The sequence below is a fragment of the Triticum aestivum genome, chromosome 7D (assembly GCF_018294505.1).
Source record: "Triticum aestivum cultivar Chinese Spring chromosome 7D, IWGSC CS RefSeq v2.1, whole genome shotgun sequence".
Classification (NCBI taxonomy): Eukaryota; Viridiplantae; Streptophyta; class Magnoliopsida; order Poales; family Poaceae; genus Triticum; species Triticum aestivum.
Window position 1 is genome coordinate 609815332 of NC_057814.1, and position 18936 is coordinate 609834267.

The 18936-nt window shown below is 45.2% G+C and overlaps 1 protein-coding gene across 1 annotated transcript; it reads right to left on the reverse strand.

Moving 5' to 3' along the window:
* Positions 1-4427: 4427 nt before the first annotated feature.
* Positions 4428-8608, reverse strand: LOC123168019 (uncharacterized). The gene is made up of 2 exons (XM_044585880.1): positions 7301-8608; positions 4428-4683 (listed from the first exon to the last, which is right to left on the reverse strand). The coding sequence occupies exon 1, from the start codon at positions 8510-8512 to the stop codon at positions 7976-7978; it is 537 nt and encodes a 178-aa protein (XP_044441815.1). The 5' UTR covers positions 8513-8608; the 3' UTR covers positions 4428-4683; positions 7301-7975.
* Between the last annotated feature and the right edge of the window lie 10328 nt (positions 8609-18936).

Here is an 18936-nt window from a genome sequence, read left to right on the forward strand (position 1 = left end):
GCGGCGGCAGGTGGCGGGGGCGGCGGCGGGTGGCGGGGGCGGCGGCGGGCGGTGGGGGCAGCGGTGGGTGGCTGTGGTTGTTAGGAAGGAGAGAGGGAGGGAAACAGAGAGATGGAGGGGCGGGGTGGGACTCGGCCGTTAGTTAGGTTAGTTCTTTGCCGTCCGCCCCACCTTTGCCGTCCGCTTTTTTTTCTCTTTACCGTCTGCTAGCAGATGACACGACAAAGAGAGGGGCTGTTAAGTTTTTTCTAATCAGCTCGTTAGTGGAGGCCACCTCTCTCTTTGCCGTCTGCCAGCTGACGGCAAAGATTCTTTGCCATCGGCTAGCAGAAGGCAAAGAATTGGCTGATGGCAAAGACCTTCTTTGCCATCAGCCTGTTCTTTGTCGTCCGTTTTCTTCAAGCGGACGACAAAGACCTTCTTTGCCGTCAGCTAGCAGACGGCAAAGAACTGGCAGACGGCAAATTCTCTGATTCCAGTAGTGCTCTAGGGTTGGATCATCACGGTCCCGGCAATCGGACAATTTCTCCTTCCCCATCACCGGTCGGGCAGACTATGAGTCCCACTAGGAACGGGTGGCCCGCCGTGGGAAGGATAGGATAAGGGCCGCGAGGCCCGTATCGCGGCGGAAATGGTGGTTAATGCGGCGGCGCAGGCGGCCTAAGAGGAGGAAGCCATCTACTCCTGCATTATAAAGAAACGACAGCGGAGGAACACGCTCGCCCTCGCCCCGAAAGTAGAATCAGGCGGTCCGTGCCATGACCGGACTGCCACCGAAGGAGGAGGAGGACAGCAACGGCGAGGACAACTCCGGCAACGAGCAGATCCGGCTCGATCCCTACCGCGTCTTCGACCGGTACTTCCGCGAGAAGTACGGCAAGGGCGCCGAGAAGGGCAAGGTGAGCGGTGGATGATCTCCACCATAGCCAAACATGCCAAATTTTGATAGTCCGATGACATGTTAGTAGCGATGGAGTAGCCGGACGATGTGTGTAATGCATCGACGTAGTTGCATCAGTTTGTATGAATTGGAGATATGAAAATTAAGGTGTCCGGTTGTGAGAAGGCAAATTTGAGGCTTGACCGGTCAGTGTCTGTGGTCGTGTCCGGGCGTGTCCACTGAGGGGCCGGATTTAAATAAAAAATTCCATCTCTTAATATAAAAATGCCATCTCTTAAAAATAAAAAATATTGTATCTTAATAATTTCAAATGCCATCTCTTAATTAAAAAATGACACGTCATAATAATAAAATATGCCACCTCTTTAAATAAAAAATTCCATCTCTTAATATAAAAACGCAATCTCTTAATTAAAAAATGCCATCTCTTAAAAATAAAAATGTAGTCTCTTAATAATTTCAAATGACATCTCTTAATTAAAAAATGCCATCTCTTAATAATAAAATATGCCATCTCTTAATACAAAGCTGCCTTCTCTTTAAAATATACAAATGCTATCTCTTAATAATAAAATATGCCATCTCTTAATACAAAGCTGCCATCTCTTTAGAATATAAAAATACCATCTCTAAATATAAAACTGTCGTCTCTTAATGATAAAAAATGCCGTCTCTTAGTACAAAAGTGTCATCCCTTTAATTATAAAAATGTCATCTCTTAATATAAAACTGCCATGTAACATACTTAAAAAAACAATAAACCTCAAAATCAGACCACACAAGCACTAAAGTAGGTAAAAGCAGATGGGGCAAATGAGATTCTAATAATCACTGCAGTGCCTAGCACAACCTAAAACCAAACTCTCGAAATGGAATTTTGGTGTACTCCACTTCGAAAGACAATTACCTAAGTTGCACAATTCAGGGACAGCTGGAAAAACAACATCTCCCAAAAATAACCATACAAGGATTACATAAAAGCATTTAGATAGATACAAATGAGTTATAACAGTAAGATGATTATTTTTAGAAGAGATATGAGACCAGGGGTAGAGAGTAATTGTTTTGGGCCTTTGTTAAGTATGCTCATGAACGATTCGCCTTCGACCAAAAGGATGATCCTTTGGGGCGGGAGGGGGGAGCAGTTACTAGCTAGCGTATACGGTCAGTTATGTGGACGCTGGCCCTTGCTTGACACCCGTGGTCTCCTCCTGCTGCTTTCTGCCCAGCCTCATTGATGATCAGGATAATACTAATTGACCTCCTCCTCTTTAACTATCGTGTATTCCCAGTAGTAACAGATACGATATAGTAATGCTGATGACTCTTTCCTGTGCTCTCTGCTGCAACTCATGGCTTAAATTATTACAAATTGAAAACCCACGCATGATACAATTCAGTTACCTACATAGCCTACTAACTAAAAAACGGATTCTTCCGAAAGAAATTAAAAACAGATTGATTGTCATGCTCAAAGCTTAAATTATACTACTCCCTCCGATCCGAGGGAGTATTTAAGGCCTGTTCAATTCGGATTCCCTCCCCTCCACAACTCCACTCCCAGAGCTGGTGGAGCAGCAGTTCAAAATCGCAGAGTGGGGACGGAGGTGCTCCACGGATCCTGAGATTTCATGGAGCGGGAGGATTGCCGAACAGCCCCTTAAATTCAACTCAGAAACATAACTAAGCAGATTTAGAGTCTCAAATTGAAGCAAGATTAAAATACTAGATTAGTTCTGGAAACATGTGTGCCCCAATACGTAGCGAACTAGTGATAACAAGGTGTAGCGTCATATAGATATGGCAGCACTGCAGGTAAGTGATAAGTGCTAGCTTCTTGGTTAACTGGGAGTCTGGGACCAACACTCTTGGTCAGCGAACAGCTGGATCGATGTCGCTACATTAACCGAAGCTACCCGTAGCATGAAAGGAGACATGACTACATTCTGACTCCATCGTTTTTAAAGAGTTATTTGTACAAAATCAACACTACATGAGCAAAAAAGAACAAACTGTAGATATTCTATTATAGGCTGACAATGAATAGCCTTTGTCCCGTAGGTAAGATTGATCTCAGCTGAATTTGAAAATTGTTAATGAAAACACAGATTTTTATTTGCACGGGAACATTATAATATGCAATGCAAGTTGGAATACATAGTCATCTAGAGGCATGTAAACATAAATCATCAAGTCTTGGAAAACTTAGGTCATGCAAAATTGGTAGATTTGTGCTGCGGGCTTCGAATATTATACCTGGCAGAGTGGCAGTGACAAACTTCTAACTTCACGCCCACAACGATGTTAATTTCAACGTCACATTGTTTAGGCAGGGAACAGCCAGGCACATCGATGTTACACAAACGGAAGCTAGAGGCAGCATGGAAGGAAGAACATAGACATCAGGGTCACTTTGTGATAAGTCCACACCATAGAAATCAGGATCACTTTGATTCGACCTGAACAAACAAGACCCGTTTTTTTTTTCAAACAATAGAGAAGAGGAATACTGATCTAAATTCGACTCCGTCTGTACATATTCATTACTTCGAGAGCAAAAAGGAATAAACTATAGATCTTCTAGTGGCTAGATATAGTATCATAGGCTGACGAGGAATATCAAAGGAATAACAAACTTCTAACTTAGGTCACCAAAGCGGGGGAAATAGGGGGGTTTTGACAGACAATCAACAAAAAGAAAACAATCCTCCTCCATACAATTGGTATGACCACTGCCAGCTGAATCATTCTTGATTCAGATGTCACACTCTTAGGCAGGGAAGAACCAGATCGATTTTACACTAACCGAAACATACACATCAGGCTGGCTGGTTCTGCCTCGTCAAGACTGCGCTCAGGAGGGGGCAGCAAATAGCAGTATTCAAAAGTTCAAATATATACAGCCAAACAAAGGCATGTAAACATGGCGAAATGAGTCCTAGAAAACACAGGTCATGCAGAAGTGGTACTACCTCTGTTTATAAATATAAGGTTCAAATTGAACTGCCAAAACCTCTGATATTTAGGAACAGAGGGTGTACCTTCGTTGAAGTCGTATATTACCTAGTAGTATAACAAACTTTCAACTTAGGTTGTCGGGCAGCCACACTCAACAATCTATGTGGTCCTCTAAATCATATACATACATAGATTATACTTATACTGGGTGTGAAATGTTGAGCTGTCTAAAATAGAAGTGAAATTAAAAGAAAACAGGGTGCCCTGCCTATAACTGATGTTATGAGGCTGATTTAAAACACACAGCTTGCAAGCACAAGCTGCTCTTTCTATTCAGAGCAGCAACGGATCTCTTTTTTGCCACCATACAAGTCAGATTCATTTCAAAACAACTGACACTAGATAGATTTATATATGCGGGCAAGATGAGTCGTACTTCACCTTCACAATAAAACTATTCGTCAATAATAATTGTCGGGTTCTAGTACTTTGTGATTTCAAGAGGCCTAAATTAATAGTCGATGCATGTCACTGATTTGTTTCATCGTCTGATTCCTTTGAGCAGCAATTTGAACAAACAAGACAACAGATAACACAGTTATGTTCCATTAGCTTTCCCAGAAGAACAAGAAAAACAACCACTACTAATTAAGCCATGTGAACATGAATGGCAAAATGACCAGTAGTACCAAGTGCAGCACCGCAGATTCCCACATCTTGTAAGCAAGCTGTGGCCACCTTCTGCGAGAAATCCATGGTGTTGCAATCACAATCTCTCTGAGTTTTGTGACATGAATGTTGATCTGACTATGACTCCATGGAATCTGAGCAAAATAAATAAAAATTAGAGATTAAGCTCAAATTGTTTCAAGAGCTTATAAGCAGAATGGAACAAATCATTGGTGTTATATTAGGCCTGAAATAGTAATAGTATCAAAGGCAGAAGCAGGGTATCATTTCGTCCAATTGGTACTGGTCTCAACTGAATTTGGAATATGCAACTGGCCAACTGCAAACAATCACTTTTATGTGTTTAGCACTATAACTTTGCAATACTTGTAAGTTGGAATATATAGCTACACAAAGGAATGTAAACATAACGAAATCAGTGCGGCAAAACTTGGTTGCTTTGTGTTACAGGACTTGGTAAGTTACCTAGTAGAGTATACCCGTACAAATAATTAACTTCTAAAGGCATAACCATGCAACAAACTATGCGTGTCATCAGCCATCCAACAGAGATGCCAACACTACTCTAAAGGCATAATTGTGTTGTAATTGTACACCTTAAGCCACTAATTTCCTTTTGGATGGCTCCGATCTCAACATTTTACTACGTGTTTGCAGCACTAGCAGCATCCCAGGAAAGGCTTGGTATAGACGAGCAAGCTCTGGCATAAGAACAGCAACTCATTCAAAAGATCAAAGATTTTTACTGGGTTTTGTGGATTTTCTTTGGAGAAAGGAGCAATTGGACCCAAGAAACACCTTAGAATTTTCCTAACTCCTTGTTCCTATCGTCCTGCCTTATTCCTCCCATATTTCTCACTGTTTCCAGCATCGGCATTCGGTTCGTCACTCTTGGCCATAATATGCTCCCAAGCCTGGGAGAATTTGCTTCCCGTAGTGTATCTGGTCCCTGGTACAACAACACGAAGTAGCATCAGCTCTAGCCAGGAGACCATGGGCGGTGAGAAGCTTCAGCGTCAGAGAGTGAGCATGGGCAGAGAGAGGCTTTGGCGGCCCAGAAGCAAGCACAAGAAGGAGCGATAGAGGATGATCATGAGCAAGCGGTTGTGAGTATGGCGGCAAGCATGGAAATAATTTCGGACTGCGTGGAATTAAGGACGAACAGCAAGCACCTGGAGTAATCCTAATTTGAATCGGTTTTACTTCTTTTAACAATGAAATGTCCTTATATTGTCGTCGCAAAAAAATTCCTAGTATTGGGCCGGGCCTTCAAGGTCTCGAAGCACTACGTAAGGCGTTTGAGATCGGAACCGTCCAAATGGAAAGAAAGGCTGGGATGTACAATGGCATGACTATGCCTTTTCAATTGCCATCTCCGAAGGTAAAGTGGTTCTATACTTGTATTCCTTTTCAATTACCTTTACCATAAAAAGTAGTGCTCAAAAATAAATACTACAATTTAGCATTATGTGAATTGATGAGGCCTAAAATAACAGGCTACGCATAAGCTATTTTGTCTTGTCTGGTTATCTTAAAAATGAGCAGCGGAACAAACAAGACAATGAATCACAAATATATTCCTAAGCTGATTAGCTTTCCCACAAAGGAAGAAAGATAACCACTACCAAATCATGTAAACAAGAATCAACAATTGTGATAATTAAGTATCAGGCATTAGGAAAATTGCATGATAACTATGAAGGGAAGCATATAACTGAGATGCACTAGAAAATTTAGATGAGCCAGCGTCCCTTGAAAGGCCTGGTATATGTGGATGAGCCAGCTCTGCCATAAGAATGACAACTCCTAGTTGCTATCGTTATGCCTTATCCCACCTGTATTTCTGACTATTTGCGCATCGGCATTTGATTCGTCACTGCTCTACCCAAGATTGTCGAACTTGCTTCCCATACTATATTTGGTCCCTGGTGCAGCAACACAAAGTAGCACCGGTCACCGGCTCTTGCTGGGGCAACATGGGCAATGAGAAGCGTTGGTGGCCAAGAAGCAAGCACATGAAGCAGCGTCGGAGGACGATCATGAGCAAATAGGTGCGGCAGCACGCATGGAAATAATTTCAGGACTGCGTGGAATTAAGAACAAGCATCAAGCTCCTGGAGTAATCCTAATTTGTGAACCAATGTTACCTTTTTTTAGCACTGATATATTCATGTATTGGGCCGGGCCGTCTAGGCCTCAAAGCACACGGTAAGGCATTTGAGATCAGAACCATCCAAATGGAAGGAAAGGCTGGGATGTACAACGTCACGACTATACCTTTTCAATTGCCTCCTCCAAAGGTAAGCTGGATCTATACTTGTATTTATTTTCAAAGGCCTTGACGATAAAAAATAGTCCTTGCAATTAAATGCTGTGATCTAGCAATTTTGTGAATTGACTAGACCTTAAATAACAGCTGATGCATAAGCTATGTCATAGTTATTTTGCCGTATCTGACTATCGTTAAAACAGCCAATGGAACAAACAAAACAATGAATTAAACTTATATTTCTGAGGTTGATTACCTCTCCCACAAGGAAGAAAAGTAACCACTACTAAATTGTGTAAACAGGAATGGTCAATTGTGATAATGAGTTATCAGGCATTAGAAATTTTGTGTAATACTCCCTCTGTAAATAAATATAAGACGTTTTACATCACTAAGTTAGAGATATAGAACATTTTATATTTGTTTACAGAGGGATTAACTATGAAGGGAAACAGATAACTGGGATGAAACAGAAAATTTACCCCTTCATATTGTCGGTGAAGACAGCAACGGTGGTGGGAAGTTGGTATATAAGTGTGTCCTTGATGTGCCAGACGAGATAGGTTTATCGCAAACTCTCTCAAGATGCAATGTCTCGACATCAAGTGAGAAATATTCCATATTTAGCGAGTCCAACCCAAGCCACCTAAACAGCGAGCCTTCTTCCCTTTCTAGGAGCAAATACCTCCCTGTTGTAGCTCCGATACAATGCTGGTAGCTATAATCTAGCGAGATTGTCTTCTCCGTCTGCCAGTGGCTAAGATTCTCACCTTGTTTTCGTCCAACGATGTAACACAGGACATCCGCAAATTCATCACGAAGACCAAACAGCCCAAGCTTGTCTTCCCCTGCCTCCACGATAGCTATATCTGCCATGTTCCATGCTTCGAGTGGCAGGTCAGCAATCGAGAACTCCATCCTCCGAGTATCCAGAACCAGCAACTTCTTCCACCTTTCATTTGTCATCCACTTCCAATAGACGCATCCACAAGCATAATAGTGCCCGCGAAACAAAGGGTGCTGCGGTGTAATCATGGTCAACTGGCCCTCCCCAGTGAGCAAATCCGTCAAGCCCTGGGATGCAGCGGCTCGCCATTGTCTAGTGCTCGAAGAGAAGACGAGGATGTATACCTTGATGTTGGAATGCGCGAACCAGATCACTCTGAACGCCGTCTCTTCCACAGCCGCCGCCGCCTCGTCCTCGCTGGGGGGGATGAGGCTGGGCTCGCAGAAGCACCCGCAAAATACAGGGTCTGGGTCCTCCACCGAACCGGGGGAAGCAGGATGAATCGCCGGTGCAAGGGGTCACACACCACGAGGTCCATGAATACTGGGGGTTGCTCATCCTCCTGGTGGTCGGTGTCGCGGGCGAGGAGGACGCGGCCGTCGCGGACGTCCCTGACAGTCCAGCTGCAGTGGGAGGGGAGGAAGGAGAAGGAGAAGTCGGCGACGCGGGCAAGCGCGCGGGCGACCGGCGCCGCGGGGTGAGGCGGGAGGGGCGGGTGGAACCCTTCGCGGTCGACGAAGCCAAGGAGTGGCGGGGCGTGGAGGCGGCGGAATCGGCGGCGGAAGGAGCCATCGGTGGCGATTCGACGGAAGGTGCTGCAGGCGGCGCATGCGCGGAGGAGGATCTCCGTCAGGGGGTGGTCTGGGATCTCCGTCAGCAGTAATTCCCCTTTCTTATCGGTGGCCATCGGGAGGTGGATCGGAGTTGGACGCCGGCGGAAGAGCACCCAGCCGCCAGGAAGGAACCCTCGGGGAGAGAAGATGGGGAGTGTGAGCGATTTTGCTGCCAAAATGGGCCTTGCTGGGTCACGGGCCACAGTGGGACGAGGCCGTTTGTCATACTAGGGAAAGAAATCTTAACCAGAGTCTCGGCAATGTCACTTTCCTAAGCATGATACAAGAACAGCATAGACACCACTGTGAACTGAAATACTTAAATTCCAATGTCACTCTCAGGCAGGGAACAACAACCACATTGATTCTACAGTAAAATTAATCCAAACATAGACATGACCAGCAGTCCAACACCAGGCGAAGCAACCTAGATTGTGACATTGTGTCATCCCTGTAGGCAAGGTGATCCAACTCCCCGCTATTGAAATCTCGGTCACTTTGAATTAAGAATGTTGATCTGATTATGCCTCCATCGAATCTGAACAAAAACAAGACAAGAAGTTATTAGACACCCGAGAAGAATTTTGGTTTGAATCTGTACACACATTTCAGAGTTTATACGAGCTACAAAGGAACAAGTTATAGCTCTTATATTTGTAAAGATGAATATCACAAGCACAAGCAGAAGAGCAATTATCCCATCGGTAAGACTGATCTCAGCTGGATCTGAAATATGTGACCAGAAAAAGACTGACTTCCTTTCGTGTGTTTAGCACTGTATTTTGCAATGCAACTCGGTACGCATAGCCAGACAGAGGCATCTTAAGTATAAAAAACAAATAGAAAAGAGAGCCCTGGAAATATTATATCATGCTAAATTGGCAGTTTCCTATTGATTGCTTCATGTATTTCCTTTCTTATTCGAGGAACAGCTCTGCCTTTTTCATTAAGAAGGAGAATCAACCAGTTAATAAGGAAAACTGGCTAAAACTTTTTCATTAAGAAGGAGAATCAACCAGTTAATAAGGAAAACTGGCCAAAACTGAAACAACAGCAATGCACATACAGACCTGAGGCCATACAACAGGCGAGCCGTCGACTCCGTCACCTGAGCAACCCGAGCCGACAACCTACAACCCTATTTGAAGCCGCCGCTCCGGCATCCACGCCGGCCCCGAGGCCACGCGCCATGTAAGTCGCCTACTCTGACACTCGAGCAACCAGAGCTAACATCCTACAACTATTTCCGGAGCCGCCGCTCCGACTTACAAATGCAAGCAAAACACATGCCGACCGCGAGACCACGCACCAGGCGAGTCGCCGACACCGTCATCCATGCAACCGAAGCCGACACCCTACAACCCTATCTGAAGCCGCCGCTCCAGCATCCACACCGACCCCGAGGCCACACGCCATGTAAGTCGCCTGCTCCGTCACCCGAGCAACCAGAGCTAACACCCTACAACCATCCCGGAGCCACCGCTCCGACTTACAAATGCAAGCACAACACACGCCGACCGCGAGGCCACGCACCAGGTGAGCCGCTGTTGCGTCACCCGAGCAACCAAAGCCGACATCCTACAACCATCTCCGGAGCCGCCGCTTCAACATCCACATCGACCCCAAGGCCGCGCACCAGACTGGCCAACGATACTGTGAACCAAATGAACAGTGTCGACACCCATCCATGACGACTAGATCTAGAGCCACCGCTCCGACTTCCATACTAGCCTCGAGGCCGCACACAACACACCTCAATGGCTCGACCACGTCGTTCGTCACGCACGGCAACATCACATTGCAGAGGTACGGCTGGCTAGGGCATGGCGTCCAAAGGCGACGCCTCCAAGGAGAAAGTGACGAGGACGCCATCATCGCCTGCACCGGTACCAAGAACTCGACCTTCAGCCGGAGGAACCAAAAACAAAGGAGGTAGGAGATGAGCCTGAGCACCCAAGACGACGCCTCGACAAGAGGGGAACCACACCCACGGGTGTCGTTGTCGTTGGCACCAACCAAGGCGGAGCGAGGCTTTCACCCGAGGCTCCGGCACTCCCGCAACCGCCACCACCGCCCACCTCCGCACGGAGCACCTACCGTGGCACCTCATGCCACGGTAGGCACCGCCACGCCAACAGTCACAAACCTGAGTCCGCCACCCCAGCATCCATGCGCCACCGGCAGCTGCACTGCATGAAAAGTCGAGTAACACCACAACAACCTCGACGTGAGCACATTCCTGCACTCTCCAGCGGCCACAGGCTAGCTCTGCCTGAGGGGGCAGGACACAAACATGCAAATCTAGAGTCCCAGCGCATATTCACGCGCCCCCGCCAAGGACGACCCGAAGCAGCCACTTCCACCCCCTCCCCCCGCGCAGTCCGGTCGCCAGGAGCCCACACGCAGCCGCACCTCAAACGACCGAAGACCGCCAACCAGCGACTTCCAATCGCCTCCAGATCTGGCGAGCAACCGAGCAACTGCTCACCGGCCCCATAGCCCCCGTTGCATGGCCACCAACCACCCACCGGAGAGGGGCTCCACCACCATGGCACGAGGATGCCACCCCAGCCTTCATGTGTCGACGAGCAGGCCACCGCCGCCCCAGCCGCGACATCAACACTCAGACGCTGCCAGAATCTCCCACGTCACCTTTGGCAGCTGGCCCGCCGCCGCCACGGCTAGGTGTCGCCTTGGGGTGTGATACTGGGGGTTCTCGTTTTTCATATATCTCCTTATTCTAGTAATAGACTACTATATTAGGTCGGTTTCATTAAAAAAATCTAACTTAGGTCACGGAAGGAAGATACCACTGAGGAGTCTTGGTTAGTCACAATCCACAGATGATAGATGTGAAGTCTACAACTAATCTTATGAGGCTGATTCAATCAAACAGCTTGTGAGCACATGTTGTTCTTGCTATTCAGAGCAGCCGCTCAAACTGTTATTTGCGATCTAGGTTTGGCGTCATTGTAGATGAGCAAAAGCAAAAATAAATAAAAAGTCCAATGACATGCTGCAATAGTGTTTGTCAAGTGTTGGGTTGGTTGCTAGTTCTGTCACAGAAGTCTTGCCATTTATAAGATCTACTTCCTCTGTCCTAAAACAAGTGTTGTGGCTTTAGTTCAAATTTGAACTAAAACCACACTTATTTAGGGACGGATGGAGTATTAATTATTAAACAGAACATAAGAAATCCATGACGTTATTCCACAAAAGAAAAGTTATCTAATGTGTTGCAGTATATTTTTGTGGCCAAGATTCAAAAAATTAATGTACCTAATGTATGCAAACACCTAATATCAGCATATATGTTTGAAACAAAAACGGAAAGCCGATACATGCATGCCTTGACATCTATACATGCTAATGGAAGATGCAAGCAATTAAGATGGACTAATTCGCTAAACTACTGCACCACAGTTCACTGTATGAATGTTCTCCAACTTCAGATATATTTCTCTTTCGGTCCGGCAGACCAAGGCATGCACTGCGCACTGCTATATGACAGATTGAAAACACAACACCATGCCTGGAGTTTATTTTCTATCTTATATGTGAAGCTAGGAAAAAAGAAATATAGGAATTTGGTTTCCATAGGAACTCCATATGAAGTCCAACTAGAGTGAGTGTGATGGAATGTTTACAGTTAGTACGGATTGATATAGAAAAATGACACCAGAAATTAGAGTAGGATTAAAACATATATAGAAATGACATTCAAGTAAGTGAAAAAAAACATCAACCAATTCAGATTCATATACAAGCGATAATTGTGTAGGTTTAGCTCTTGGTGAAACAATTAAAAATTTGTTGATTGAAAGGTAGACACCAACGTATGGTGGAGTGGATGGGAGCAAAATATAGATTATTTGGATTGAAGCCTAATCACATTAGTTAACTTTATGCTCAAAATACGGGTCACGTCAAAACCATGCATTGATGTATGCTCCTACATATGCAAGACAAAACAGAGATAAGGCCGGCGGCTAATCAGGTCCTAGTGAACCCTGTAAACATACTAAACATAGATGACAAGGCTCACACTGTCATAGAGAAACATCTTCTTAAATTGTAGCCATGTTGGCACCATAGTCTCACAAATGATGATCACAACTATTAAACTTCAGTCTCACGTACTTAATTAGGCAAGGAGTAGCCACGTGATTAGTTGAAAGGAAGCACAACGAAGACACGAGTCATGAGCACTTTTATGTTCAACATCAAAACTTCACTTTTATGTGTTTAGCAGTGTAATTTGCAATGCAAAGCTGGAATACATAGCCCGACAGAGGCATCTAAACATAAGTAAATGAGTCCGGTAAAACTTAGATCATGCAAAAAAGGTAGATTTGTGTTGCAGCCTTGAAGGGCTCTGTATACTACATAGTAGTCTAACAAACTTTTAACCTAGGTCAATTTAAAAAAAAACACTTAAAACTTATGCCTCTGAAAGGAAAAAAAATCAAGAGTTCTTGCCACAACCGACAAATTTTGCATTCTTATATTTGCCGTTCACTGGGAGACTCGGAAAGAGGCACGGGAAATAGTTCAAACTATCTTAAAATGGAAACAAAAAGAAAAACTGGGTGCCCCCGCCTATCAGTGACCTTATGAGGCTGATTCAGATCAAACAGCTTGTGCAGCACAAGCTATTCCTGCTATACAGAGTAGTGAGTCTCTTATTTGTGAGCACAATAGTTATTCAATTGAAGATATTATATATGTGAAGATGCCTCGAAATATAAAAAATCTTTTCTGCCTCCTTATGTTTATATATATAAGAAGCAGACAAGATGAGTCGTGCTTGAATGGAATGAATTTGCGTCAGCTGAGTGGAACAATAAAATGAAAATTGGATCTACATCAATATTCCTTCTACACCTTAACCATAAAGTACTCCTGTACAATAATTGTTCTATCATTTTTGTGATTTCATGAGGCCTAAATAACAGTGAATGCATAAGCTATGTGAAAAATCTTCTCTTTTCCGATTTTCTCCGGAAAGTGATTAGAAAAAATAAAACAACAAATCACAATTAAATTATTGTGATTGATTAGTTTTCCCACAAGCACAAGTTAAATAACCACAACTGAAGCGTATAAACCAGAATGACTAATCTCAGTAATGAACTATTAAACATTAGACAAGCTGTGTGCTAACTATGAAGGGGAGGACATAAGGAAGCAATAGAAAGTTTACCACTTCATATTGTCGGTGCAGACAACAAGGATGGTGGGAAGCTTGTATATATGCGTGCGCTGGCCAAGCTAAACCCGAATGATATACCACAAACCCTCTCAAGCTGCAACGTCTTGACGTCCATTGAGACATATTCCACCTCTAGCATCTTCGGAGATGAACTTATGGACTGCAAGGGTCCAATCTTTCTTAGGAGCAAGTACCTCTCGGTTGAAGCTTGGATATAGTACTGATAATCAGAAGGTAGTGAGATTGTCTTCTTGATCTTCCACTGGCTAGAACTCTCACCTTTGTTTCCTCTAATGTAATAACGAAGATCATTATGGATATCAAACATGCCAATCATGTCTTCTCCTGCCTCCACAATGGCTAGACCGAACATGTTTGATGTTTCGCATGGGACGTCGACAATGGAGAACTCCATCCTTCGGGTGTCAGACGTGAGCAACTTCTTATTCATGGTGGACTCCAAGTAAAAGCAGCCATATGCGTAATGGCGCCCGACAAACTTAGGGTGCATAGATGACATCATGGCTGACTCTCCCTGGCAGGGGAACAAATCACTCCAACCCTTGGATGCAGCAGCTTGCCATTGTCTAGTGCTTGAAGAGAAGACGAAGGCAGCCACACCAGTTTCACAATGTGCTATCATGACCACTATGAATGTCCTTGCCGCCTCTTCCATGGCTGCAGCTGCCATGTTCTCGCCGGCGCGGGGGGAAGCTATGAAAAGATGGCACCTGTGTGCCACAGGGAGTGGAAACTCCGGCGAAGCGGCAAGGTCGTGAGGTACTTGGGGAAGCAGGATGTGTCGCTGGTGCAAGGGGTCACACACCACGAGCTCCGTGAACAATTGGGGTTCAGGGTTGGCGGCGAGGAGGATGCGGCCGTCGCGGACGTCCTGCACGGCCCAGCGGCGGTGGGAGGGGAGGAAGGAGAAGGTGAAGTCGGCGGCGTGGGCGAGCGCGCGGGCGGCGGGCACGGAGGGATGAGGCGGGAGGGCGGGATGAAAGCCGTCGCGGTCGAGGATGCCGAGGAGGGGCGGGGCGTGGAGGAGGCGGAAGCGGCGGCGGAAGGATCCGTCGGCTACGACTCTGCGGAAAGTGACGCAGGTGGCAGCTGTGCGGGCGAGATCTTCTAGTTCAGGCAGCCGGACGAAGATCTCCGCCTTGAGGTGATCCGGGATGGACATCAGCGACGAGGCCATTTCCTTGCCGGCGGCGAGTGAGGCGGAGGAGGGAGAGTGGTGGGTGGTAGGGGAATTCGAGGGCGGCCGGGGCGGAAGAGGCGATCACCGGTGGGTGGAGGAGGCGGCCGCCGGGGAAGGGGAGTCGGGAACCCTGGTTTTTTGAACTGGAATCGGGAATCGGGAACCCTCGCCGCTGATTTAGCAGGAGCCGGCTGCGTGCTGTGCGGACGCTGCTGGAGTCTGGAGAAGAGAGTGATTTTGTCGTGCTGCCGAAATGGGCCTGTGAAATGGTCATCTTCTGGCCGAGACTGCCCACTTACGTTTCCACTTTCAGGCCCAGCACCTCAGATTTTTTATGGAACGCCACATATCAATTCAAACATTTTTTAGGGTATATCCGTTTAACCAAAAGGGCTCGAAGAGTCAACCATCACCCGTCATCGTAAGTTGGCACCACATGACACAGCAGCTCCGGCTCAACAACCCGACTGATACACCAAGAAGCTGACTACATTTACTCAAAAAACAAACTTTTTGTGGGTTAAAAAAACACTAACAAAACCTTGCCGCGACCTAGACTTACCCGAATAAACATATCGTGTGAAATGTTACTGAAATGTGTCAGCATTTTTGTAAAAAATCCTTAAATTAATTAACATCTCGCTAAGATAATTTTATACTGGCGAAAAATGCATGTGGAATGTTTTCTATGATTGATTAAAATATAAATAAAATGGTTAAGATATGTGTGAATTTTTATGAATTTTTTCTCAAAACTTGAAATTGAGGGGAATGATATTTGAAAGAACATAAATGGAGTTAATATTCAAAAACGTTGAATACGTGTTAAATAATTGCTTGAAATGTTTGTGAAATATGCATGTCAAACTTTTTTCTGTAATTGATTGAAATATAACTAAAATGAGTAAGATATGTGTCAATATTTGTGAATAATATCTGAAAAACTGAAATTGAGTGAAATAACATATTTATTTTTTGTCGAAATGGAGGCAGGATTTGTCTCATCCATTAAATAAAGCAGAAGATAATTGTCCTGTCAATTAATGAAAAACTAGGCCAAAACTCTCACAAATTGTCAAGCGTCACACACATGATACCCCCCCCAGACACACACACACACATACACACCTCAATACATAGGGTCTCATCAAGATACACTATGGTGTCATCGTCATCACTTCTCCCCAAGAGGCGCCATCGCCCTCCCTAATCTCCGAGCAAAAGACTCCGTCTTCGCCGAAGACGAACGTTGACCCAACCCTCGCCGTAGAGGCTGTGTGAAATACAAGAAGACTCGTGCCAGCTTCAGCCACCCACATCGAGGACAAAACAGCTCCAACTCTGATGGAGAGCTCCAAATGAGAACTATGCAAGGTTAGTACCATGGAAGACCACCGAACAGACCACCTGCCGCCTGTCATCGTCACCATAGGGGCCCCGCGCCCGCAGCTCCGACCTCATCACAACAAAACAACCTTGAGGCATGGATACGCCTAAAAGAGCCGACTAATGTAACCATTGCCAGATCTTACTCCGCTCGCCTCCGCCATCATTGCCATAGAAGCCATGGCGGCAACATCGACGCCTTACACTGGTGCCGCTTGCAGATGCCCAGCTTCAAGGATGAAGCCCTCAAACGGGGAAACAACACCAAGGAGCCGCCATAGTCCGATCACACAGGATCAAGGGTTTTCCTCGGAGTCGGACAGGGCCGTCTCCAGAAATTGGGGGCCCCGGGCGAAAACAAAAATGTGGCCCAAAAATTTAGAAAAAATCACATAATAGAAAAACTTATATGCATAAAGGTTACACTCACTTTATTATATAATTTCAAGTATGTTATATTTGTACCTTATTTAGCATATATCAAATACTAATGCTAAAAGGGTAAAAGGATAGCAAAGCAATAAGCTAGCTTCAGGTTCTACCAAAAAGGAACATTCGTCTAGTATTTTAGGTTGGGAGTCTCTCACCAAATATCTACCAAGGGCACCCGTTAGAGATTGATCCTCGACTTCCAATCTTTGTTTCTTCCTAATTCTAGTAGACATGATGAAGATTCAGAAACAAAATCTAACAAACTATAAGTGATCATTGATCAAACGGAATCTAATTAGTTTCAAATAGTAATGATTGCTACATTACAAGATCATTCAAATACAAAGAAAATAAATTGAAAAAAGAAACTTGCTCTTGTGAAGATTAAAACACAATCTGTAGTCTGCGTCGATGTATTCCTCAATCCTGATCAAAGCAACGAATGGAACCAAGGTTCACAACTGTTGCGTCTTCACAGCAGCAAGACGATCGGTCGATCGATGGGATCGGATTGGAGGCAACTGCACGGGCACCGCAAGACTGCTAGGGCCTGGTGTAGGGCGAGGGTTTGGTGCTTCCTCAATCGCCGGTCGCCGGTTGCGAGACCGAGGCGGCAGTTCGCTGCTGTTCGATTGCAATCGCTGGAATTGGGCGATCTGTAACCACTCTTTCCATGGTGCCATTGGGCCTCTAACCTTCTTTGTTGTAGTCTATAATTTGGGCCTCTAGCAGCCCAGACCCTCAGTAAGCAGCAAAGAAACCACGACTCATGTACATGTACATTGGTTGCCTAAAAAAATGTACACGTACATTGGTTTTCTGGTTTTTTAGCGATCTTTCAGCGGAAGAGAGGCAAACGAAGCGGTTTTCCTCTCGACGGGGGCCCCACGATTTTGGGGGCCCTGTGCAATCGCTCACCTCGCTCCCCCTCATCGACGGGCCTGGAGTCGGATCCATGTGAGAGGGGTGTGACAGTAGTACAACGATGTGGGAGGGGTACGAATTTCATTTCATGATTAAACTTTGCAAGCTTTGAAGACATTTGTCAAATGTAGTCACAAAAATGAGATTTTTTTTTAAATTTTGTCGGATTTTACTGTTCGCTCGAGCTGAGCTCGAGCCGAGAAGGGCACTTTCAGAAAGAATCGAATAAAATGCAAGCAACTGTCACTTCAATAACAAACTCAGGATACCAAACACACCAGAATTCGATTGGTGTTGGGGTGGGTCATTAGAAGTTGTTTCTAAGCCCTGGGCATCAATAGAGGAAGCTCTTTTTTTCCGAGGGAATGCCATCTTGGCTACTTTATTTCACTGGTAAAATAGTTACATCGTTTACAATGGCATTCACCAAAAAAATCAGGGGCCTCCTCAAACCAACTAATGGAAGTATCATTTTCGTAAGCAAATTTTGCTAAGCTATGGGCTACCTCATTAGTTTCTCTAACACAGTGCAAGAAATCCACTCTTCCAATCATCCCAGCCATAATAAAGCAATCTGCATAAATTGCCGAAGCTTTGTTCCATATTCTGTCATATCCAGCACAAGCATTTACCACTTCAATTGAGTTTAAGCCCAAAGTGTTTGCAAGAAGAAGACCCTGGTGCATAGCTATTGCTTCAGCTGTCTGAGCAGCATCGACATGTTGAATGGTAGAGCAAGCAGCAGCTAGAAAAACACCATGAGCGTTGGTAGAGCAAGCAGCAGCTAGAAAAACACCATGAGCGTCTCTGACCACCGCACCCGTGGAGCCTTTCATTTCGTCAGGATAATAAGAAGCATCAACATTAACCCCTGGTTTTTTTCATTTCACTCCAGTCCTATTCATAGTCCTGGGCGAAATAGCTCTCTGAAAGTTCAGGCAAATGGCACGAACTGCCAGCTCTTATTTCTAAAGACCATCAAGCTTTTAGATGTTCAAGAGACAACTGTGAGACAACAGTTATGTATGAGCGGTACGCTGCCATTGCGGTCAAGGAGCAGCGGACTTGGACAAGCAGCAGCCACTCGCCACCGATTCCGTTCATCAGCACCAGATGCATTGCAACGCACTGCTCAGTATAACACATAAAGGTGGACTTACCACAGTTTTTGATTGATTGGGACCCTTAACTACAATGTAACATTCTTAGATATCAAAGGAAGAACACAACATAGACATGGCACAGCCACACTTGGAGAAAGAACATCCACATCGATGCTATAGCAATTAACCAAAACATAGACATGACGAACGGCAGGCGAAGCAATGTAGATAGTGTCATCC

What these genes read in the sequence shown, in the direction of transcription:
- LOC123168019 (XM_044585880.1), bottom strand. Translation starts at nt 8,512, where the DNA reads ATGGCCACCGATAAGAAAGGGGAATTACTGCTGACGGAGATCCCAGAC.